Source organism: Terrapene carolina, unplaced genomic scaffold, assembly GCF_002925995.2.
Source record: "Terrapene carolina triunguis isolate 2854851 unplaced genomic scaffold, T_m_triunguis-2.0 Scaffold495, whole genome shotgun sequence".
Classification (NCBI taxonomy): domain Eukaryota; kingdom Metazoa; phylum Chordata; order Testudines; family Emydidae; genus Terrapene; species Terrapene triunguis.
In genome coordinates, this window is record NW_020664846.1 from 3,082,253 (window position 1) to 3,106,047 (window position 23,795).

The following is a 23,795-nucleotide window of genomic DNA, read 5'->3' on the forward strand; positions in this document are numbered from 1 at the left end:
GGCTGAACTGGACCGTAGAGACACTTGTTCTGCCTAGGGTGCCAGGTGCCCGGTTTTTGACCAGACAGTCCAGTCAAACAGGGGACCTGAAGCGTCCAGTCAGATCTACTGACTGGACACCCAAAGTCCGATTACTTCAAGCGGGGGAGGCGTTGGGTCATCACCTGCTTCAGCCCCTACTCAGCCAGGGCTGCCTTCTACCTGCGTCGGGTGGCTGCAGCTCCCAGCCCCGGCTCCGCAGGTGAGTCCCTCCTGACCCAGGCGGGGTGGGTGGGAGGGGAAAAGCAGCGAGTGACGGGGGTGGGGGAGAAGAGAAGTGGATCGGGATGGGGCCTTAGGGGAAGAGGCAGGGCAGGGGAGGGGTTTTGGGGGAGTAGGCGGGGCAGGAGTGGGAATCATAGAATATCAGGGTTGGAAGGGACCTCAGGAGGTCATCTAGTCCAACCCCCTGCTCAGAGCAGGACCAATCCCCAACGAAATCATCCCAACCAGGGCTTTGTCAAGCCTGACCTTAAAAACCTCTAAGGAAGGACCTTGGGGCAAGGGGCAAGGCAGGGGAGGTTCCAGCACTCCTACTGTAGTGTCCAGTTTTTAAATATTACCACGTTGGCAACCCTAGCTCTGCCCTGACCCAGCTGCAGGATTCCCCACGGAACTGCCCAAACGAGCATCTGATGAGGATTCAGTGGGTGGGAGACGTCTGGGCTGCTCGCTGTGGGAGACGTGGGGGGCTGCGAGGAGCTGGACGGGGCAGAGAGGGACTTGGCTGCTGGGCTCTAGGAGATGGAGGCTCAGGAGTGAATTCCCGGGGGAGTCCGAGGGTCTGGACGGCTGCGGGAGGAGGGATTAGGGTCTTTGTTACTTGGTACATGTGGGAGAGCTAGGAGGATTTTGGCACCCGAGGGTGGGGGTCAGCAGTTACCATGGGGATCTGTATAGCCATTGAGTCTAAGGCCAGAAGGGTCCATCGGATCAGCACGTCGCCTTCCTGCACAGCAGAGGCCGAGAACCTCCCCAGTGACCCCTGTACTGAGCGCCCCAATGTACAGATCTGGGAGGGGCTGGTTTAGGCGTAGCCCGTACTATCCTTGTCTTTGCTGCGTGCCCAATGCCTGAAACATCCCCCCACCCCAGCTGTGTGCACTTCCCCCAGCTCCCTCCCACAGCCTCGCTGGTGCCCTGGGCTAACCCCTGGGCATGGGCATGACACATGGTTCTTAAACCAGCAGCACTTCTTTCCCTTAGAAGGGCAGAGCTTAGCCAAGAATGAAAATTGAAATGAGATAAGCCCATGCAGTGTGTGTGTGTGCGCATGTGCACATGGTGTGCACTTTCTGGGGCCAGTGTCCATTGCTATAAATACACCCGTGCAGTGGGTGTGTGTGCACACATGCATGTGCACCCTCTGGGGCCTGCGTGCATTGCTGTAAATACACCCAGGCAGTGTGTGTGTGTGTGTGTGTACCCTCTGGGGCCTGCGTGCATTGCTATAAATAAACCTGTGCAGTGTGTATGCACCTGCAGCATTGCTGTTATGTTTGCTTCGTCTAGTTTGCAATTCCTCTCTAGGAAGCTGCTCGGTTAGAGTCATGAATCTTGTTTCTTTCACCCCGGTCACACAAGGAGGCGGCGGGGAAGCCAAGGGTTAAACCCCAGGGTTGGGAGTCCTCTGTTAGCAGCTTAAAGTTCTCACTATTTATTTTAAAGGAAACAAGAGGGAGGGAGGCGGTGAGCAAGAGAGAGTGAAGGGGCGGGGGGAGGGGGCAGATTTTCAGAAGCTCCCAGGCAAGGCTCAGCACCCACAATTGGGGCCAGGTTCCTTAGCACGTTCAGTGCCCCCCCGGTGGCACCCAATATGACCCTGTTGGCCTTTGAGCTGTAATCACCAGATGCAAGGTAGCCCCGGAACACGCCTTACAGGGCCTTGATGGGTCTGTCTCCACTGCAGTTAGATATCTGTGGCTGGCCCGTGCCAGCTGACATGGGCTTGTGCGGATTGGCCAAGGGGCTGTTTAACTGCTGTGTGGATGTTCAGGCTCGACCTGGAGCCTGGGCTCTAGGACCCTGTGAGGGGCCCAGCCTGAGCCCCTTAGCCTGAGCCCTGCGCGCCTGTCAGGGGGTATGGGCCAGCCCCAGGTGTCTAACTGTAGTGTGGACAGACCCACAGAGACCTGATTGTGGAGAGCCCAAAATCTGCCAAGATTTGAGCACTCCTTTGCAACAGGGAAGCTAAATGGCTTGTAGGGCTGCTACGCTGCACTGGAACAGAGCGACTCCACCAGACGGTTGGGGTTTAGTTGGGGGATTTGGTAGCTGCTTTCAACTACCTGAAGGGGGGTTCCAAAGAGGATGGAGCTCGGCTGTTCTCAGTGGTGGCAGATGACAGAACAAGGAGCAATGGTCTCAAGTTGCAGTGGGGGAGGTCTAGGTTGGATATTAGGAAACACTATTTCACTAGGAGGGTGGTGAAGCACTGGAATGCGTTACCTAGGGAGGTGGTGGAATCTCCTTCCTTGGAGGTTTTTAAGGCCCGGCTTGACAAAGCCCTGGCTGGGATGATTTAGTTGGGAATTGGTCCTGCTTTGAGCAGGGGGGCTGGACTAGATACCTCCTGAGGTCCCTTCCAACCCTGATATTCTATGATTCTATGACACCCTCTCCCCTGCTCCTTCCAGGTGCTTTGCCGCTGCCTCACCCTAGAACCACAGGATATGACTACCCTGCATGGGAGCCCAGGGCTGCGGGACCTGGGCTTGGGCGTGTAGCGGCACAAACAGCTCCTGCTCCCGTTTTGCTACCGGCGTGCTGAAGCTGCAGGGGAGGGAGGGGGAAGCGAGGGAGGGGCTTTTGCTGCCGGAGTGGCCCCAAGTGAGCGGCTCAATCCGGCGCGGCTGCCCTGTCAGTCGCTTTTGGGTCTTTAGATAGCCGTCCGAGGGGAAATCCCGGACATTTTTAGCTTTTTACAAATTCCCCCCGGACGGCTATTTAAAGACCCAAAAGCCGGACATGTCCGGGGAAACCCGGACGGATGGTAACTCTATCACAGCAGGACTTGGGCTCTGACCTCCCCTACCCCAGCAGGGGCCCAGGAGCTGGCTGACCCAAGTCAGACTGATTTGTGTGTGGACAGAAGTGGGGACTTGGGCTCAAACCTGAGTCAGTCCTGGGTTTAGTGTGCCATGTAGACACACCGAGCCCTGTGCTCTGGCCTGCGTTAGGGACTCTGCAGGGTGGGCCCCTCCGCAGCTGTGCACTGGGCTGTGCTGAGCCAGGGGCTGGCTGAGGGGTGGCGAGGAGCTACCGCAACCGGAGCTCAAGCATTAGCCGTGCAGGGGCTGAGCTGACCTGCTAGTTCCAAGCCCTGAAGAATGAAGCTACTTCTCTAGTCCCCCCGCCCGCCCCAAACCCTTTCTCTTTTAAACAGACCTGGCAAATTAAAACACTCTGCTAATGCTCCAAGTACCCAAGCTAAGTAGCTCAGGGGGATGGGGGAGCCTCGGGTTAGCAGGCCAGCAAGTGATGTGTGGTGGATTGGACCCCAAGGGGTTAATGGGAATGTTGGCAGCTGATGTAACACAAATCAGACACGTTTCTAAACAGGATTGAGCATTTCCAGTTTTTATTTTAAGAAATATACAAAGAGAAATTGCTCTAGCTCATTGACTGAAACTCCTTGGTATTCTTCCACCCCTGCCCAACAAGTATGTACAAGCAACAGCAGCTATCAAACATGCTTGGTTGCCAGGACCGCACCCCCTTTCTCCACGGACGTTCACAGGTAAACACACTTGAACCCATCCTCTCAAGCAGTGAATAGCCCCATCGCCCTGAGCACGCTGACATCACAGAGTGCTGCTGATGAGCGGAGAACTTTGTTGTCTGCAGGAAAGATGCTCACCCTGCCACCCCAGCCCCCAAGGGGATTTGAACCCTAACCGTCTGCTGCTGGTTTGAGGCAAGTACACTCAGAGGAAGAGCCTGCAGGACCAGGGGCAGCAAGTTATATGGGTCCGTGGTGCCCGTGCTCCGGGAATATTCAGAGCACGGGGACCCAGCTCCCCCGCATGCCTTCCCCTGGAGCATCTCCCAGCCCCACCTGCCGCCCCCGGGCGATTTAAAAGGGCAGTGCAGCGGGGCTAAAGCGGCTTCCTGCCCGCCCTCGCTCCACACGGCGCGCCACTCCCGGAAGCAGCCGGCACGTCCCTGCAGCCCCTGGGGGGAGGGGTGTCTCCACACGCCACCCCCGCCCCAAGTGCCGACTCTGCCATTGGAACTGCAGCCAATGGGAGCTGTGGGGGCAGTGCCTGCGGGCAGTGACTCATGGAGACCCCTGTCCCCCCATCTAGGAGCCGCTGCCAGAGGGATGTGCGGGTCCTTTTCGGGAGCTGCCCAAGGTAAATGCTGCCCCCCTCACCCTCTCCTGCACTCCAACCCCCTGCCCCAGCCCAGAGCCTGCACCCAAACTCCCTCCCAGAGCCTTAGACGTGGGGGGGCGGGGGGATGGGACTTGGACCGTTCTGGGCACCACCAAAAATTACACAAACCTGCGGCTCCTGCGCAGAACCCTGCATTAGGAGAAATCGCCCTTTTTCTACTGGACAAGCCCTTGGGAAAGTTATTGGGGACAATAACCCAGACAAGGTCGGTCAGGAAGAACAATGCCTGTTCATTAACAGCAGGTCTCTGCTGTGGGCAGCTGGCTCCCAGCCTAGTTGCTGCATAGTCTGGGTGGAATTGCAGCCCTAGTTAAGTCAGTGGCAAAACACTGATTGGCTCCAACAGGCCGGGATTTCCCCCTGCTTGGTTCCTGAATCGCAGTCACAACATCCACCCGACGGGAAGGAAGAACAGAAATCACGCAGGGCCAAATCCCTGCCTGCCTCCAGAGGGGCTTCCAGCTTCTGCCTGGGGACGCAGTCCTGCCTCGTTCCATGCCATGACGCCCCGGCAGAGTCACTCTACAGCTGCTACAGCCATCGGAATGGACGCACCAGCAGCCGCACGGCCCTGTGCAGGGGACCTGTGTGCAGGGCCCTTGTGCTCAGTGAATCTTCAGGTTATGTCCCTGACCTCCCCCAATCCACCCACCCTGGTGCTCCGGAGGGGCTGGCTCTCCACCGCCGTCCACCCTCTGCAGCAGCACCATTCCCTTTGCTCTCAGGCTGTGCGCGCCCACGCCAGCGGGGAGGGAAGAGCAGGAGTCATGGCTTGAGCCTGCACCAATGGAAGCTTTTGCCATTGGCTTCAGTAAGGGCAAGTTCAAGCGATACAGCTCCAGCCCAACGCGTGCGTAACCTGGAGCCCGCGAGCGGTCCCATTGAAACCCACTGAGCGACTCCCAGGCTTAAAGCTAAGCACGGGCTGGGGCGTGTTTTGTGGGAGCAGGGGAATGCAGCGAGACCTGTGCTGAGTGTGCCATGCTGCCCCCATGCTCACTGCCTGCCAGGGAGTCGCTAGGAGCTTGGCCTGAGCTGGGGCTGCAAGATCAGGCCCCCACTTCCACAGGAGTCTGGAAAACAAATCTCTAGAGAGGGGCCCAGCTGCCCAGGGCTGGCTAGACCCGAGACCCTTCGTGATGGCCACTGGTGATGCTCAGTGACCCTTTGGCACCTCTGACACGTCATCTGAACAGAGCGAACAGAAGAGCGTGATTCCATTAGCCAAAGCTGAGCTGGTTACAGCTTACGTTACACAGCGTGACTGCTGCTCTAGTTCACAGCTCGACACCGGACGGTGCGGCTCTGAGCAAATCCACAGACCGATCAAGACAAAGGCTTCGGAGTCAAAACTAATCAGTTAGGAAGGCCTGTTTTGAAACTCTACCCCATCTGTTTCCACAGCAGAAAGTCCAACTCCACACTAAAGAGACGTGATAGAAAAGTCTCCCCGCCCAGTCAGAGGTCACTGTGTATGGGAGGAGGAGTTGGCAATAAGATTTAGAAAAGGGAAACAGTATTTCTAAGGTGACTTTTTGCTTTACTATTTTAGGCTTTGCACAGATGTTTTGCCCTGATATGTACTGTCCTCCCGGAGGACTGTTAATTCATAAGGTGGGAGGAAAGTATTAATCACCAAGAAAGCACAGGGTTTTCCACGAGTAGATAGCAATTCTGTAAATGTACCTGATCAAGCAATTCATTATAAATATTCCAGTGCAACCAAACTGTTTTATCACCTGATCTGGCTCCACATGGCAGCCCGTGACCTGATGGGAACAAAGATTTCCTGCGCCAGGAGATGTGCATTAGTTAAGATTTGGTGAAGCTGGACTAGAGGTATTTCTGTAGAGAGAAGTGGGAATATTTGGGAACTAGTCCCCATACACCATATTTTGGTAGCTATTTTCCTTTCACATAATCTAGTTCCTAGACTAAATGGGAACCCAGAAAAGCAGCATGGAAATAACTAGTTGACGTTCCTACTGTTCAGAGCTGAATGCTTTCTGGTGTAGATGAGTGTTCTGAAAAACTTTAAAAGCTGGCATTTAACCCTGAGAATATAGCTGCAGATTTTTTTTACTATGCAAACAAATCTTTAAGACATAATTGCACTTTTACTGTATATAACAAAAATCCATAACGCCTATTCAAAAGAAAGGTGCTACTTTTAAGACATTGGAGATTTTTGTTCACAAAACCTTGTCATTTCTGCAATTATTTTTAATATTATTTCACTTGGCTCGTCTCTCTCCTCTAATTCATTGCACTTCAGGAACAATAATGGGGCAAATACCTCAAGTGTGAAATAATATTAAGAAATAATTTTGAAAATAAAAGGAGAGCCATACCCAGTCGTTAACTTCTGAAACACATCGCTACCATGGTTATATCGTTTTAAAACTTACAGTGCTTCTCTTTCACCAGCAATAGAGAGATTTCACATTTACCTCAGAAGAAAAATACTCAATGCCGCAAGTCGCGGTGAATTATAAAACCTGTGATGAATATGAGGTTCTGGTTAAAAAGTTGAGATGGGTCTGAAATACGGTACTATGGCGTTAGCTGTCTACAGAGAGGGATATGGGAGCGTTCTTGCAGAAGAGATACAAATGGAGTCTTTGCAGGATAGGAAGATGAAAAGTGCTTTCTGTTATACTAATGACTCTTTCACCTCTCGCTCCCCATCCCGTTTTTTCGCCTCACTAGGAGCAGCTCGAGTCTCTGGGCTTGCAACTGGTGCTGCAAGAGCCAGGCCTGGGGCCATTTCCAGGTGTGTATCACCGTTCCCATAAATCTCGTTCATTTTGTCTACAATTAGTCCTTCTTTTTCCGGTGCTCCCTCTGCAAAGACGCCCTCCTCTTGACTATGCCTGTACAGATAAGACGCCTGTTTCATCGACCGCTTTAGTAAATACCTTCGGAAGGCTCTTTGGATTTTTATGGCACAGACTTCTTCGTGCTTCCTTTTCAAAGTCGTAGTGATGGGTTCATAGGAAACCTTGGATGGGTTGGCAGCCATGAATTTCTCCTCCATTGTGGCTTTCAAGCCGTCCATTTCCCCTGAGTCACCCAGCACTTCTTTAGTCAGCGCAAAGAGAATATCCAGACAGTGGATTTTATCTCCGACAACCATCGGTAAATCCATGGTGATTAATTTAATCTTGTTTGGTTTGGCAATCTTGAGTGGCTCTTGCAGGGTGTCTACAAAATCCGACAGCATGCTGTACGTGATAAACTGGGTGGCATCTGGATCAAACTTCTCCCACGTTTCATAGAACATTTCAAAGTCATCTTCACAGAGCGGTTCACTGCTCTCCTCTGTAGCCACATTGAAGTTCTCCAGGATGATGGCGATGTACATGTTCACAACGATCAGAAAGGAGATGATGATGTAGGTGCAGAAAAAGCAGATGCCAATAGACGGGTTGCCACAGTCTCCTTTTACTGAACTTCCAGGATTCTCCAAGTTAGGGTCGCAGTCCGGTGGGCCACTGTTCAGGATAGGGTTGAGGAGACCATCCCACCCGGCAGACGTCGTGATCTGAAACAAACAGATGATGCTGTTTCCAAACGTCTCGAAATTGAAGATGTCGTCGATCCCAGACTCCTTCTTGACGTAGGCAAAGTTGGACATCCCGAAGATGGAGTAGATGAACATCACCAAGAACAGCAGGAGGCCGATGTTGAACAAAGCAGGGAGAGACATCATTAAAGCAAACAAGAGAGTCCGGATTCCTTTTGCTCCTCGGATCAGCCGCAGAACACGCCCAATTCTTGCCAACCTGATCACCCTGAAGAGGGTGGGGGACACAAAGTACTTCTCTATGATGTCGGAAAGGACGATACCTGAAAAGGGGTGAAAAGAAGGTAAGCGTGGCTCGCTCCATGAGCTGAAGTAGTGAAGCAATGGGTAACCCGCTCTGGGTCTATATGCACCCTCTGTGCTGGAGAGCTGAGGAGGGGAATTCATGGGAAGGCAAGGGTGCTTAGCGGAGGACCATAAACTCACAGGGGCTGGAAAAGGCCTCAGGAAAGTTCCCTAGCCAGTGCTGCTGCACAATCCTATGTTCCCTGCGATTTGCCATCCAGCCACCATCTAAGAATCCACCACGTCCCATTGCTACTTGCCCCATTGCCTGACGTGTTTCATGGTTGAAAGGTTTTGCTTACTGCTCAGTCTAACCCTTGCTCTGTTCTGTTGCCCCCGGTACTTCTCTCTTGCTAAAGGTGACAATCATGCTTTAGCCCAGGGGTCGGCAACCTATGGCACGCGTGCCAAACACGGCACGCGAGCCGGTTCTGAGTGGCACGCTGCCTGCCGGTGAGAGGAGGAGGGGCGGAGGGGCCGGAAAGCGCCACGCTGGGGGAAGAAGGGGGAGGAGGGAAGCTTGGCTGCCGCAGGACCAAGCTTCTGCCTCCTGCCCCTGCTGGGGAGAGTGGGGGGGTCCCGGCCCCCCGCCCCACTCAGCCCCCCCCCCCACCACTCTCCCCTGCGGGGGCAGAAGCTTGGTCCTGCGGCAGCCAAGTTTCCCTCCTCCCCCGCTTTTTCCCACAGCTTGGTGCATTCCGGCCCCTCTGTCCCTGCTCCTCCCTCTCCCTGCCGGGATGGCCCTTGCGAGGGGGGGGGGAAGAGCGGCAGGCTGCACACAGCTCCGTAGAGCAGGCAGAGAGAGGGGGGGACGGGCCTGGGGGAAGGGGGTGGAACAGGACATATCCCTCCCAGCCCCCTGCCATGAGCCGCTCAGGGCAGGGGGCTGGGAGCACCCCCACGAGCCGAGCACCCCAGCCCTCTGCCCTGCACCCCCCACACCCAGCCTTGTGCCCTGCACCTCCACACCCCAACACACCCAGCCTTCTGCCCTGCACCTCCACACCCCAACACACCCAGCCCTCTGTCCTGCACCTCCACACACCCCCAGCCCCCTGCCCTGACCCCCCCCCCCCCCCCACCCCCCCCCTCCCCCCCCCCCCCCCCACCCCCACCCCAGCCCTCTGCAGGCCTAGGTGAACAGAACCCCAGGCTGGCAGTGGGCTGAGCAGGCTGGTGGCGTAAGATCAGCATTTAATTTAATTTTAAATGAAGCTTCTTAAACATTTTGAAAACCTTGTTTACTTTACATACAACAATAGTTTCGTTATATAATATAGACTTAGAGAGAGAGACCTTCTAAAAAACGTTAACATGTATTACCGGCACGCGAAACCTTAAATTAAAGAGAATAAATGAAGACTCGGCACACCGCTTCTGAAAGGTTGCCTACCCCTGCTTTAGCCCCTATTCTTCCACACAGGGAGAACAGGGAGAGGCTGGTGAGCAAAGATGGTGTGGCAGTTAGGGCAGTAGCATTCTGGCTTCGAATCCCAGCTGTGCCACAGACGTCTTGTGTGATCTTGGCCTCATCTGCCTGTCTGTAATGGGGGGAATTGCCCTGCGCTCCAGGGGTGTTCTGAGGATACCGTGGGAACAGGCAGCCCTTATTATTTTGAATGTATGAGTTTATCTAAAACAGCCTTGTAGCGCACATGCAAAGATTAAAATGTAGCCAACTCGTCGCTAATGAGACGCCCTCCCAGAAACAACGAGCCCTCCTGAGCCCTTGCTGCACCCCAGTCCATGCTAGAGGGGTGTGCCGTACAGTTCCTCCTGAAGGCTGAAAGAGGGGAGCAAGGGAGCCCTCCGCAAGGTACCTGGGGTTGCAGACAGACCTTAGCCCCTTGGAGAAGGGGAGGTCTGCCCATGTAGGATCCCTTTATGCATGGAACCCAGGGAGTTGCTTGCGGTGAGAACGTGGGGTAGGATTTGCGGGAAGCACTTTAGGGTGTGCGCTCAGGGAAGGTTTTAGTGAGCACACAGGAAGGAGTTTTTTAGGGGGAGCACCTGGGGAGCAGGACCAGGTTAAGGCATAAGCATAATGGGCCCCTGCACCTGGAGTCATGTGAATCTCAGCTTTAATATATATAAATAATCATGTTTCTAGCTCTCCTGGTTGTGAAGAAAGTCTTCAAAACATGCGCTGAGCATGACAATGCAGCAACAGCTGTCTGAGTCTGCAGACAGCCTGAGACAGTTGCTCTAAAAGGGGTGAAATGTCCCATGCATCCCTATGGGCTGTTAACTCTGAAACCTACTGCTTTGGGGGCCCTGCCACCTGCCCACCTCTTCTGGGGTGACTGATGTTGGTAGGGTCCCCTCACACCGAGTCCTCTATCTGGGAAGGGAGGCAGGGTGGAGATGTGTCCTCCCTCCTATGGGGTGGACTTCTGCCCATCTGAACAGTGCTCAGGGAGGCCCAGTCTGTCCAAAGAGGAATGGTGGTGGGTTTCTCGAAGTGGCTCATAGAGGGTGTCCACTCCTACCACCACTCCAGCAGGCACAGGAACAGTGGCAGAGCTAGGGCTCCAAGGCAGGGCCATGGGTCTCCCAGGTAGGGGAGTGCCACCAAACCCATATTTCCCATATAGGCATTTCTTCTCTATCTTGGTTGCTACAGAACCCACTTGGAGGCTTGCCTGAGTCAATGGAAATGCAGCTGGCGGCCGGTGCTTACCTCCAATGGAGAGGATGACCACCACAAAGTCGAAGATGTTCCAGCCAATGGTGAAGTAGTAATAGCGCAAGGCGAACATTTTGAGCAAGCACTCGCCCGTGAAGATGACGATGAAAATCATGTTGATGTTGTAGAGGACGTTGATTTTGGTTGGGCTTTGGTCGTCTGTTTCAACCATCATGGTCACCATGTTAAGACAAATCAGGACCATGATGATGATGTCAAAAGCTTGCTTTGTCACAAAGTCAAACACCAGCCCCTGACATTTGTTCTTTAATACATGGAACGTGGGTGAAGATGGAGGCAGAAGGGCAAGCCAGGAGGTGGAATGGACAGACAGGGCACAGTGGAGAATGAAGACAAAAATGGAAAGAGAGAGAGAGAAACAGTGTTTAGAAGAGGACAGAGACCCATCTGTCTTATCCCTCGTGCAGTGTGATCATGCAACAAGGATGTGGGCCCAGAGCCTCCCATGGGAGTTAGGCACCTAAATATCTTTGAGGATCTGGGCCGTGCTGCCTGGAGTGCTGTGGGCCCCTCACCTGCTGCTTAGGTCAGTGGGTGTTGCAAGATGGAGCCTAGCTGGCACATGCCGACGTCTCATATGTTATGGTGTAATAATGACATGTCTCCCAAGCGCCAGGCTCAATGACTGGGCCTCCCCACGATGGATCATTATTGAACCCTAATTAATGCCAGTTGTTTATCATGGAAAAAATGGGAAAGGTCATCATTTGAGTTAAGGGGAGGGAATGTCTTTTATTGGACCAAGTTGTGTGGTGAAAGAGACAAGCTTTCGAGCTACACAGAGCTGTGACACTCTCATGACCTTTCCCAGACCTGAAAAGGAGCTCTGTGTGGCTCCGAAAGCTTGTCTCTTTCACCAATACAAGTTGGTCCACTAAAAGACAATCCCTCCCCTACCTTGTCTCTCTAATATCCTGGTACCGACATGGCTACAACAACACTGCAAACAGCATTTGAGTTGTACCTGTTCAAAAAAGTCAGTCACAATCGTCTAATTATTAACCACCCCCATTTTCTATACTAGGACTGTTAACAGCTGCCAGGAATAGGGAAAAGCTGGGGATTTTCAGAAGAGCTGCCACACTGGGTCAGACCAACGGTCCATCTAGCCCAGTATCCTGTCTCCAAGAGCAACCAGTAAAGAGCTTCAGGGGGAGTGCACAGAACCGGCCAATTTTGGAGCGATCCACTCCTTGTCTTCCCCTCCTGGCTTCTGCCAGTCAGAGGTTTAGGGAGACCCAGGGCATGGGGTTGCATCCCTGGCCATCTTGGCTAATAGCCATTGATGGACCTGTCCTCCATGAACTGATTAATTCTTGTTTGAACCCAGTTATACTTTTGGCCGTCACAACATCGCTTGGCAATGAGCTCCACAGGTTAGTTGTACAATGTGGTGAAAAAGTCCTTCCTCTTGTGTGCTTATTAATTTTATTGGGTGACCCCTGGTGTTTGTATTGTGGGAAAAGGTAATTAACACTTCTCTCTTCCTTTTTGCTATACCAGTCCTCATTTTATAGACCTCTGTCATATCCCCCCTTAATCGTCTCTTTTCTAAGCTGAATAGCCCAAATCTTTTTAAACTCTCCTCGTATGGTAGCTAGGTCAGACCCTTGATTACCTTTGTTGCCCTTCTCTGAACTTTTTCCAGTTGCACTATATCCTTTTTGAAATGGGGTGACCAGAACTGCACGCAGTATTCAAGGGCTGGATTTAGATAGTGGCATTGTGATATTTTTGTCTTGGTTTCTATTCCTTTCCTAATGGTTCCTAACATTCTGGTAGCTTTTTTAACCACTGCTGCGCACTGAGCAGATGTTTTCAGAGAACTCTCCAGTGACTCCAAGATCTCTTTCTTGAGTGGTAACAGCTAATTTAGACCAGTGGTTCTCAACCAGGGGCCCGGGGCCCCCTGGGGGGCCGCAAGCAGGTTTCAGGGGGTCCACCAAGCAGGGCCAGTGTTAGACTTGCTGGGACCCTGGGCAGAAAGCTGAAGCCCCACCGCCTGGGGCTGAAGCCAAAGCCTGAGCAACTTAGCTCTGCAGGGCCCCCTATGGTCTGGGTCCCGGGCAATTGCCCTGCTTGCTACCCCCTAACGCCGACCCTGGCTTTTATATGCAGAAAAAACAGTTGTTGTGGCACAGGTGGGCTGTGGAGTTCTTATAGCATGTTGGGGGGGCCTCAAAAAGAAAAAGCTTGAGAACCCCTGATTTACACCCCATCATTAGAAGCACTTGACTATCCTCGGCACCTTTGAAAATCTGAACCCGAATGCTTGGCAGAGCCAAATGTGTAGCAATTCCTGGGGAGGTAAAAGACCAGAGGTGAAATGCTGCTCCCAGGAAAATCAATGGGAGTTTTGCCTTTGGCTTCAATGTGGCCAGGATTTCACCCCAGGCCCATGCCTGAGCAAACCCTGAGCGTCATGGAGTTTGTCACAAAACTCATTGGCCATTATGAACATCAAGCTGTAACACTGACACATATCTGGGAGCGTGACAGGAGGCTCATGCAGAAAGGAAAATACATGCACTACGAGAAACGACAGTTCGAAGATGGAGCAGTGACAGAATTGTGTTTGCTCGAAGGAGAACAGCCACGAGCCGTTTGGAAGTTTTAAGGAAAGGAAAACTTAAAGAAATCCAAACGAGCAAGTGATTTATAAAGCTGAAGTAGAAACTGCTAACAGGAAAAGGGGATTTGGGAGGTGGTGTCACAGGAATAACAATCTCTCAGAGTGCTTTACAAAGCACATCAGTATCAGTATCATTATCCCTATTTTACCAATGGGGAAACTGAGGCACAAGCAGGTGAAGTGACTTGTCCAAGATCGCCCAGCAGGCCAGGGTCAGAATTGGGACAAGAACTGGGTCTCCTGAGCCCCGGTGACTGCTCTAGCCACTAGGCCACGCTGCCTCTTCCCCTCACAGAGCTGATGGGCTCAGCCAGATTCAAAATTCAAAGAAAGTGGCATTTTTAAAACCGCTGCCACTCTCACCATTCCAACAACCAAGGGGCTGTGCTCGCGGTCCCAGCAGGGCCCTTCTGTCCTAGCAGCATTTGCAATGGCTGGGGACATCTAATGCGCTCAGCATGCGCTCTCCAGCACGTCCTGTCAGATGCCCACCCGTCCTGGCTCGGCCTCCAGAACAGCATGGGCTAAACTGGTTTTTTTCTGCTTTGCGGGTTTTGAGCCTTCTGGGGGGAAGCTGCCTGCTCCCCCACAAGTGCTCCCCTTGGCTGCTCAGAGGGGTCACCACATGCCTTCCCCTGTCTCCTGGGCTGGGGGAGCTGCCTCTCCACCATTAGCCATTGCCCTCCATTATCACTGCCCTGCCTCCTCCCCACACCTTTCTTCCTCCCTTTCGCCTAGGAACCACGGGCAGGGGGATGGAATCACCTGGGCTGGACGGTAACCAGGGCACGGGGCGAACACTCGGTGCTTGTGAAAAGGGCTATGGGACGACAGGTGGGCAGGACGTTGGGGCACGTCTCAGCCGACAGACAGCAGCAGGAGGACTCTAGCACCATGGGGGACCACAGAGGAACCCCCCACCTAATTTCCTGGGAGGTTTCCTCTCCACAGGGCTGATTCTGGGAGATGCTAAGTGCCCCCCCGCGACGCGCTGAGCACGCTCAGCTCCCAGCGGGGAACTCAGTCCTTGGCGCTTCTCAGGGTCAGGCACTCGGCAAGTACTCAGGGTACCTGGGCAAATACTCAGGGTCAGGTCCTGGTCCCTTGGGGGTAAGCCCTCAGTTACAGGCAGTTCTCCTGAAGTCAGAGCAGGAGACCATAACAAAAAGAAACCAGTCTATGGTGCATTAAATACTCCACTAGTACTGTATGGCTGAAGGGCTTGGTTTCCCAGGGCGCTCACCCAACACGCTGCCACTCTGAAACTCCATCCTGGCTGCTTGTTGCCAGATGTAAAAGCATAGGAGCTCTATGTGGAGCGGAAACAGTGATCCGAGGCGCATCACAAAACCTGATTCACCCTCTGGACACCTGGCCCCGGCTCATGCTTGTCGGCACCATTTCTGTTTCTAAACACCCCCTCCCACTAGCCCACAAACGCTTTTAACATGCCATACGTGGGGCCTGGGGATTGGCTTCTGGGGCTTCTTTGATCCAAGCTTTTTCATGGCGTTGTAGTATTTCTTCTGCTCCTCCGTCATGAAGATGTCCTTCCCTCCAAAGTATAAAAGGAATCACCATTATTAGACTTGGATACATTTTGGTTTTTAACAAGCATTTGCACCAGCTTCCAGTAACACTGGGAGGAATCTGCTGCTCCTGGCAAGTCTTGGGGCTTGGCTACACTACAAAATTAAGTTGACTTAAGTCGAAGTACAGCCACCGCAGTAACTATGTCCACACTACGCTCCTTCTGTCAGCGGTGCCTGTCCTCCCCAGGAGTGCTTCTACCGACTGAAGGGAGGCATTGTGGGGAACTGACAGCTGGAGTCTCCCTGCCCCAGTTGTCAGCCAGGCGCATGGCTCACAGTTGCCCCCGCCCTGGCGCTGACAGCCAACAGGCGATGTAAGTAACGCAATCTCTACATGGACACTGCATCGCCCTGACTACATTGATCTAAGCACTACACCTCTCACAGGGTGGAGTTATTAGGGCGCGGTAGGGGGTGACTTATATCGCCGGGAGTACCGTTGTAGTGTAGACACTGACACAGTGAGGTCGACGTTAGCTGCCTTACGCCCACCTAGCTCTGTAGTGTAGACCAGGCCTTGCTCTGCTGGGGGCAGCTTCTCCTCGAGCTCAGACTCCCTGTCCTCTGGCTTTTAGAGTCTTTTCTGCCCTGCTTTTCTTTTCTCCACCCAGGAATGGAGCTTGCTTTAACTGCAGCCATGTTTTAGCCAGAGCTACCCACAGTGGCTCATGTCTCTTTCCTTGGAGGATCCCACCAGCTCAGCAAACACTGCTGGCTCCTGAATCCCAGCTGCCCTGGTGCTTCCCAGCCCGTCTGGAGTTCCCCGTAATCCTCTAGGTCTTTTCCTAATGGAAGCAGCTCAGTGTCATCACCCATCACCCGGCCCCTCCCTCCCCACTCCGCATTTCACTGGAGTGCAGGGGATCCATGGGTGCTATGGCTCTGTCCTCCTAGGGGCTCTGTGCCTCCACAACACCCCTCCACAACACCCCTGCCCAGGCCCAGGCCCCTGCCCCCCCAGCGACCCCAGCAGAGCACGGAGGGCCAGGCCTGGCAATGCTGATGCTTCTGGGGTCAAAATCGAATAGAAAAGAGACTCCCTCCCTGCACCTTCTTTGGTTTTTCTGAGTACTTTCCAGGCCCCCTTTACACACCGTAAATGAGAAAACCCCAGGCACAAAGCCCAGGATGTGACTTCTCAGGTTCCCATAGGGAGCTCATTTAGCAACCCCAGTGATCAGGAAGAGTGGGCGCCGGCACGGCAGGGAACTGCCCAGGGGATTCTCAGCTCATGTACAGCAGCTTCTCTGCTCCTAGGCTGGGTCTGCTCCTGTGTCTGACCTCTCACTGTGACCCCACACCCCCGTCTGCGCCCTCGCCCAGGCAGGGCCGGCTTTAAGCCGATTCACCCAATTTCCCGCGCCGAAGAGGGCCCGTGCCCGCGCCTAATGGGGCCCCGCTCCGGGGGTCTTCAGCGGCATTTCGGCGGTGGGGGGTCCGCTCCGGGGGTCTTCGGTGGCATTTCGGCACCGGGGGGTCCTTCGGTGCTGCGGAAAACCCGGAGCGGACCCCCCGCCGCTGAAGTGCTGCCGAAGCCCCGGACTGCCGCCGACTATTCCAATCGGGCCCCGCGGGTCATAAAGCCTGCCCTGCACCCAGGAGCTGCAATTCGCTGCCCGCCACAGAGCGCTCCTTCCTGGCCTGCCTCCTGAAGCTCTGCGCTAGGAATGACTGCGGGGCAGTGCTCTGGGTTATGCAGGAGGCCAGACCAGGGGCGGCTCTAGCTTTTTTGCCGCCCCAAGCATGGCAGGCAGGCCTGTGGGAGGTCCCCAGTCCCGCGGATTCGGCGGCATGCCTGCGGGAGGTCCCCGGTCCCGCGGATTCGGCGGCATGCCTGCGGGAGGTCCGCCGGTCCCGCGGATTCGGCGTACCCGCCGCAGAATTGCCGCCGAATCCGCGGGACCGGCGGACCTCCTGCAGGCAAGCCACCGAAGGCTGCCTGACTGCTGCCCTCGCAGGGACCGGCAGGGCGCCCCCCGCAACTTGCCGCCCCAGGCACGCGCTTGGAGTGCTGGTGCCTGGAGCCGCCACTAGGCCAGACTAGCTGATCCCAATGGCCCCGTCCGGATCTCCAGGGCTATGGAAATGCCAGGAGCCCAGGCGGGCCAGGAAATACTTATCTTTTTCTTTTGCTGGTTGAAGTTGTCGATAATGACGCCGATGAAGAGGTTGAGGGTGAAGAAGGCGCCGAAGATGATGAAGATGACGAAGTAGATGTACATGTAGAGGTTGGTCTCATACAGCGGCTGTTCTTCGATCTGAGTGAGGAGAAGGGGACGCGTGAGTGGCAGGGCACAGCCCACTCCCTCCCCCCCAGGCATGGGGTCACTGCTGCACTGCAGGGGACTGGGAATGCTGACAACCCAGCCTCCCCCCTGCCCTGACATTGGGGCCCTGGCACAAAGAACAAAGAACGCACTGCTCCTCCTCTTCCCCCAAGGCCCTGCCCCCGGGCCAGGCTGGAAGCTGGAGCCAGCCTGTGGTAAGTGCTGCCCAGGGAGCCTGGTCCACTCTGGGAGCCCCGGACCCTCCACCTGCCCTGGAGACGCTCTGAAAAGCTCCGTGCCGCAGAACGTCAGTCTGCCCCCAGCTGCAGATGTCATGAGGGAAGGTCAAGAGCAGCTCCTGGGACGGACTTGGCTATGGGAAAGAAGTGGGAGCATAGGGTGGGGGGACAAAGCTTCTGTCATAAACATACAGCTAAGGGTAACATAAAATCCCTCCTTTACCTGTAAAGGGTTAAGAAACTCAAATAATCTGGTTGGCACCTGACCAAAAGGACCAATGAGGGGAGAAGATACTTTCAAATCTGTGGGGGAAGGGTTTTGTTTTGTCTCTCTGTGTGCCCTCTCCGGGTTAGCGAGAAATCAGGGCAGGGAAAATACATCTCCTAAAGCCATACCTGAACTAAGCATGTAAGATTACAAATTGTAAGTATAGAATGTCAGGGTTAGATGGGACCTCAGAAGGTCATCTAGTCCAACCCCCAGCTCAAAACAGGTCTAATCCCCAGACTGATTTTTGCCCCAGATCCCTAAATGGTCCCCTCAAGGATTGAACTCATAACCTTGGGTTTAGCAGGCTAATGCGCAAACCACTGAGCGATCCCTCCCCTTAGGAAGGGAATGCATTATATCCCCTCTCCTTAGGAAGGAAATGATCCCCCCACCTTAGGAAGGAAATGCATTATATTATCTTTTGTTTTAGCTTGTGAATTTTCCCTAGGCTAAGAGGGAGGTTTATTTCTGGTTTTTTGGTAACTTTAAAGTTTTGCCTAGAGGGGAATCCTCTGTGTTTTGAATCTGATTACCCTGTAAAATTACCTTCCATCCTGATTTTACAGAAGTGCTTCTTTTTACTTTTTCTTTATAATGAAGTTCTGCTTTTAAGAACCTGATTGGTTTTTAGTGTCCTAAAAACCCAAGGGCTGGTCTGTGCCCACTTTGTTAACTATTTGGTTGGTATATTATTCTCAAGCCTCCCCAGGAAAGGGGGTGAAGGGGTTTGGGGGATATATTGGGGAAACAGGAACTCCAAGTGGTTCTTTTCCTAAATCTTTGTCTAACTCACTTGGTGGTGGCAGCGATACCGTTCCAAGGAAAAGGAAGAATTTGTGCCTTGGGGAAGTTTTTAACCTAAGCTGGTAGAGATAAGCTTAGGGGGTCTTTCATGCGGGTCCCCACATCTATACCCTAGAGTTCAGAGTGGGGAGGGAACCCTGACAGCTTTTGTCCCAGAAAAGAGGGGGAGATCTGACAGTTTAGGGGTCAGCTTGGAGTACTTTTGGGGGGGCTGGTTTCTGGGGGGCGCTGGCAAGGCAAAGGGGGAGGGTGGCGCCTGCAGAATGTGTGATCAATGAAACATCAGGCTGTGTCCTGTTCCCATGGTTCACTGCTCAGCTATGGGACAGGGTGAGAGCTCCACCCCTCGACCTGCCCGAGCCCCCCAGCTGGTGAGTGGGACCTGGATCAGTCTGTCAGTGCCGGGGACGGAGCACAGAGAAAGTGCCCCTCAAAGCCCTAAGCTGGCCCCAGGGCCATGCTGAACCATGCAGGGCAGGGCTCCTTGTCCCAGCATGCCCTGTGAAGCCAGGCGTGTCGGCGAGAGAGCTGCAGTACACGCTCCTTGCTCTGTGTCACCTCACCTCGCGGGAGTCCACGGCCGCATACATGATGTCCATCCAGCCTTTGAAGGTGGCCTGCCGGGACAGCACAGAGCAGTGGAGTCAGTCCCCAGGGGAGCTCAGCACGTTGGCTACTGAACATCTGGCCCCTGGGCTGTGGAATAACCAGGCTTAAATTCCTGCCCTAACTCAGGCAGAGCAAGGATGTAAGCCTAGGGCTCCTGCATCCCTTAGAAGTGCGCTAACTACGGGGCTCTCATAGGGTCTAGCACAGCCTCTCCCGCTTGGACCAGAGATTCCAGCCGAGATGCAAGGAGCCTTCCCAATGAATGGGTCCCTGAAACTGAGACATTTCCAGGGGAAGTTCCCCCTTCGACAAATCGCCATTTGGACAAAAAACCTCATGTTGAAAAATTCCCAAGCAGCCTGCCATGGAACAACCAAAACCCCCACCCACACTCCATTCGGGGGGAGAAGCTACACTGATCCCTGGAGATGGTGCTTTACGTCTGTCTGGGGAGCCCAGAAAATTGCAGTGTCACGCGATGGGGCAGGCTGGTGTCAACCACTGAGCTGGACCAGGAGCTATCTCAAGCTCCAGCTTTGCTAACCAGAAGTCTAGCTGACTCCTTGGCTTCCCAGTTAGCTTCCGGGCTGCATTTGTACAACACACAGCTAACTGATCACTGCCTAGCTGTTAACCTGTAGCACCTGATCCTGAGTCTCTGGCAATCTGGGGGGGTTGGACCATTCACTCCACCAGGAGCTGGAGCGGGCTTGGTGTTTGTGACTGAACAAAAGAGGGTGCATGTCTCGTTTCCTGCATTAGATGGCATGACACCACTGCAGGGGAAGCTGAGCACCAGACTGGTGATCAGCTAGGGCTGCACTGGGTGCCAATCTGACCTGGAGGGGGTGACCTTGGGCAAGTCCCTTCCCCTTTCTGTGCCTCAGTTTCCCCCACCCCCTTCTGTAAAATGGGGCTAATCATTTGGTCGTATCTATTTTTCCTGTAAGCCCTTTGGGACAGGGACGGTCACTCCCTCTGCACTAGCACAGCAGAGCCCTGATCTTGGTCAAGACTCTAGGTGCTACTGTCAGGTACATAATGAGAAAATAAAGCCCAGCAGCCTGGTGCCTAGGGACTGCAGGGGAGCCTCTCACTCGGCGTCTGACAGCTGCTCTATCTGGGGAGCTGTGCCAGCCTGGGGTTACCCCGGGCCAAGAGCTGCCGCGCGATGGAGTCCTTACCACCTGCAGCAGGGACAGGTAGCCCAAGCCCACGTTGTCGAAGTTGACCTTGACGTTGACCCAGCGCACCTGGTTGGTGTGGAGCAGCGCCAGGCAGTCGCTTTTGTTGTTCACCTCGCTGATGTCAAAGAGCTCGTCTGTAGTGGTGTTGATGCACCGGTAGTACTTCCCCGCAAACAGGTTCACCCCCATGATGCTGAATATCAGCCAGAAGATCAAGCAGACCAGCAGAACGTTCATAATGGAGGGGATGGCACCCAGCAGGGCGTTCACCACCACCTGCAACGGGAAGGGAGAGGGGGCTGGGTTGGCCTGGGGGAAACAGCTCGGGACCTGGTGAGTGGCAGTTCTGTGGCTGGGTGCTAGCTCTGCTGCTCGGATGGAATTACAGGTACCCCTCACCTGGGAGCAGATGCGTCTCCTCAAAGCCACCTGGACAGGTTACTGTGCCGCAGGTGCAGTTATCTGGAGTTCCTGTGTGAGGCACACCCCACCACGGCCAGATTTGAGCCTCCCCACTCCACATAGCCGAAGAGCACACGGGATGCGCCACCCGGGAGAGATGGGACCTCGTCTAGCTGGAACAGGATTGTCAGGGACTGTCTACACTGCAGTCAGAGGTGTGATTGCAGCATGTGTAGACATACCCACCCTGGCTCTGCTGTAGCTAGATCACTGAGTGCCAATAGCAGGAAAGCCATGGTAGCACGGGCGGTGGCACAGGTTAGTACCATGGTCTCCTGGGCCTGCCCCCTCCTCTTCCATTTCGAAGCTCTAGGCCGGCACTGCGGAGGAGAGAGGAGCGGGCAGCGGGCCAGGCACGGGCCAGGTGTGGTGCAATCCAGGGCTGCACTTTGAGGGCATTAAAGTCCCTCGTTGGAGCAACTGGGCTTCAAAGAGTGAGGCCCAGAGGAGAACATCTACCCAGCAGGCTGCGTTACCTCCATGCACCACCAACGCCAGCTGGAGAGCGAGTCTGAGTCTACTGAATACAATTTGGGGGCCTGGCCTCTCTGTGCCCACCCTGTCCTTCCCTCAACTCTGTGCAGGCAGCCACAAGCCAGGCAGGAAGTCCTGTCCCTTGCCCTCTGTGAGCACTCCGCACTCCCCATCGCTGGGTCTGTAAGGGAGCGAGTCTTGGGATAGTTGAGGATCTTGTTAAAATCCCAGCTCCTGGAATCTGGTGATTTCATGAGAATTCTCGGCTTTCAGTAAAGAAGCAACGTGTCTAGCCCTTGTGATTGCAGAGAAAAGCTTCCACACATGACCCCAAAAGACCAGCAAAGGAACTTGCCAAAGTTACTAGTTTTAGAATCTCATGATTTTAGGCCGATCTCCAATTTCCGAAGGCTGGGCTTTGGCAATGCGGGGCACCCATTTCCTCTGAAAAGCCCTTTCTAGAAGCACCAGGGCACAGCCGGCTCTGTGTCCAACACATTGGTTCCCTCGGCCCTCACACCGAGAAGTACCTAGCGGTTCTGGGTCTACCAGGTGCTAACGACCCGGGGTCACACCTAGCCAGGAGACCTGGTGAAGGACCTACCCTCATGCCTTCGAATCTTGACAGAGCCCGCAGTGGTCGCAAAGCCCTCAGAGTCCTCAGCGATTTGATGGCACCCAGTTCGGAATAGCCCAGCCAGTTTGCTGTCAAGCTGATAATGGAAACCTTGGGAGAAACCCAGAGCCGTTAGCAGCGGCACCGATAGACCCAAGGCAGCTCCAGAGGAGATGGCAACCTACATAGGCGCTGATGTCCTCTGTTCCCAGGGGAGTGCTTGACCCCTGCTCTGCCCCAGGCCCCGCCCCCACTCCACCCCTTCCCCCAAGTCCCCACCCCGCCTCTTCCCACCCCTGCTCTTCCCCAGGCCCCGCCCCCACTCCACTCCTCCCCCCAAGCTCCCACCCCACGTCTTCTGCCCCCTCCCCCGCCTCTTCCTGCCCCTGCTCCTTCCCTACCCCCCCAGCGCCTCCTGCATGCCACTGAACAGCTGATCGTGGGGGGTGAAGGTGCTGGCAGGGAGGGGGAGGAGCTGATCGGTGGGCCGCTGGCGGGTGGGAGGCGCTGGGGCGGGGAGGAGGCACTGATCCATGGGGCTGCCGGTGGGTGCTGAGCACCCACTACTTTTTTTCCATGGGTGTTCCAGCCATGGAGTACCCATGGAGTCAGCACCTATGGCAACATGCCCTCTTCCCCTGCAGGGCCTGCGCCTCATTCCCCATCCCTGATGGACATTTCCCACCAGGAGGATTGGTGCTCAGAGGCTCAGCCCACTGGTTACGGGGTGAGCCTGGGGTTCAGGGGACCCTGCTTCTTTGCACATGCCCTGGGTGACCGTGGGCCAGTCCCTTGGGGGCGATCTACACAGCCTGGGCACCATAGGTGGTGCATGACTCTTGTGTTAGGGGAGGCTGGGTGCGAGCGCTGGAAGCTCCCAAGAAGTGGGGAAGGCCGCTGGCACCTGGACCATGGCCCCACCTCCTGCTCCGCCCTGAGGCCCCTCCCACTCCGCCTCTTCCCCTGAGGCTCCCCCACCCGCCGCTTGCTCCTCTCCTCCCCGAAGGACCCCCTGCCTGCTGCTTGCTCCTCTCCTTTCCTGAGGTCCCCCCTCTCACCCACTGCTCGCTCTCTCCTCTCTGCCCCCACCCCCAAGACTGCCCCACCCGCTGCTCATGCCTCATTACCCCCTCCCCCAAGGCCCTGCCACTCGTGTCTCTCTGCCTCCTCCCCTAAAGAGGCGTAAGTGGTGGGCAGGGGGGCCTAGGGCGGCAGAGGCAGAGCAGGGGCAGGAAGAGGTGCAGCGTGGGCAAGGCCTCGGGGCAGAGTGCAGGCAGGGCCACAGTCCGGGCACCAATGGTGCCCCCACTTCTCGGGAGCTTCCAGCGGCAGCGCTTCACAGGCGGTGGGCCCACATCCGCCATTTCTTGCCCCGTTTGGGGAGACCTAGCCTCTTATACCCACTGCCCATGCCAGGCAACGAGCCTCTGAGCCGGGGCCGACAGACTCAGGCTTGCTCTGCCGTGCTAAAGAGCTCTGTGGATGCCGCGGGCCGGGCTCTGGCACCTCGGGAGGGCTTCACAGTCCAAGCCCTGGCCTGAGCTGCAGCTTCAGTGCTGGGGTTTGTGGGTAGAAGGGGGCCAGTGCTGGGTTTGGGGGGAGAAAAGGGGTCAGTGCTGGGGAGGGGG

At 55.0% G+C, this 23,795-nt stretch overlaps 1 protein-coding gene across 1 annotated transcript in view; it reads right to left on the reverse strand.

Annotated features, from left to right (window-relative positions):
- Nucleotides 1–5,069: 5,069 nt before the first annotated feature.
- Nucleotides 5,070–23,795, reverse strand: part of LOC112110157 (sodium channel protein type 4 subunit alpha) — a gene marked incomplete at its 5' end in the record, with an annotated part of 67,878 nt that continues 49,152 nt past the window's right edge. Inside the window, 7 exons of the mRNA XM_026658661.2 lie at nt 5,070–8,285; nt 10,988–11,258; nt 15,104–15,208; nt 17,359–17,496; nt 19,383–19,436; nt 20,613–20,891; nt 22,156–22,289. Coding sequence (XP_026514446.2) covers nt 7,090–8,285; nt 10,988–11,258; nt 15,104–15,208; nt 17,359–17,496; nt 19,383–19,436; nt 20,613–20,891; nt 22,156–22,289 — 2,177 coding nt within the window. The remainder of the gene's footprint in view (nt 8,286–10,987; nt 11,259–15,103; nt 15,209–17,358; nt 17,497–19,382; nt 19,437–20,612; nt 20,892–22,155; nt 22,290–23,795) is intronic.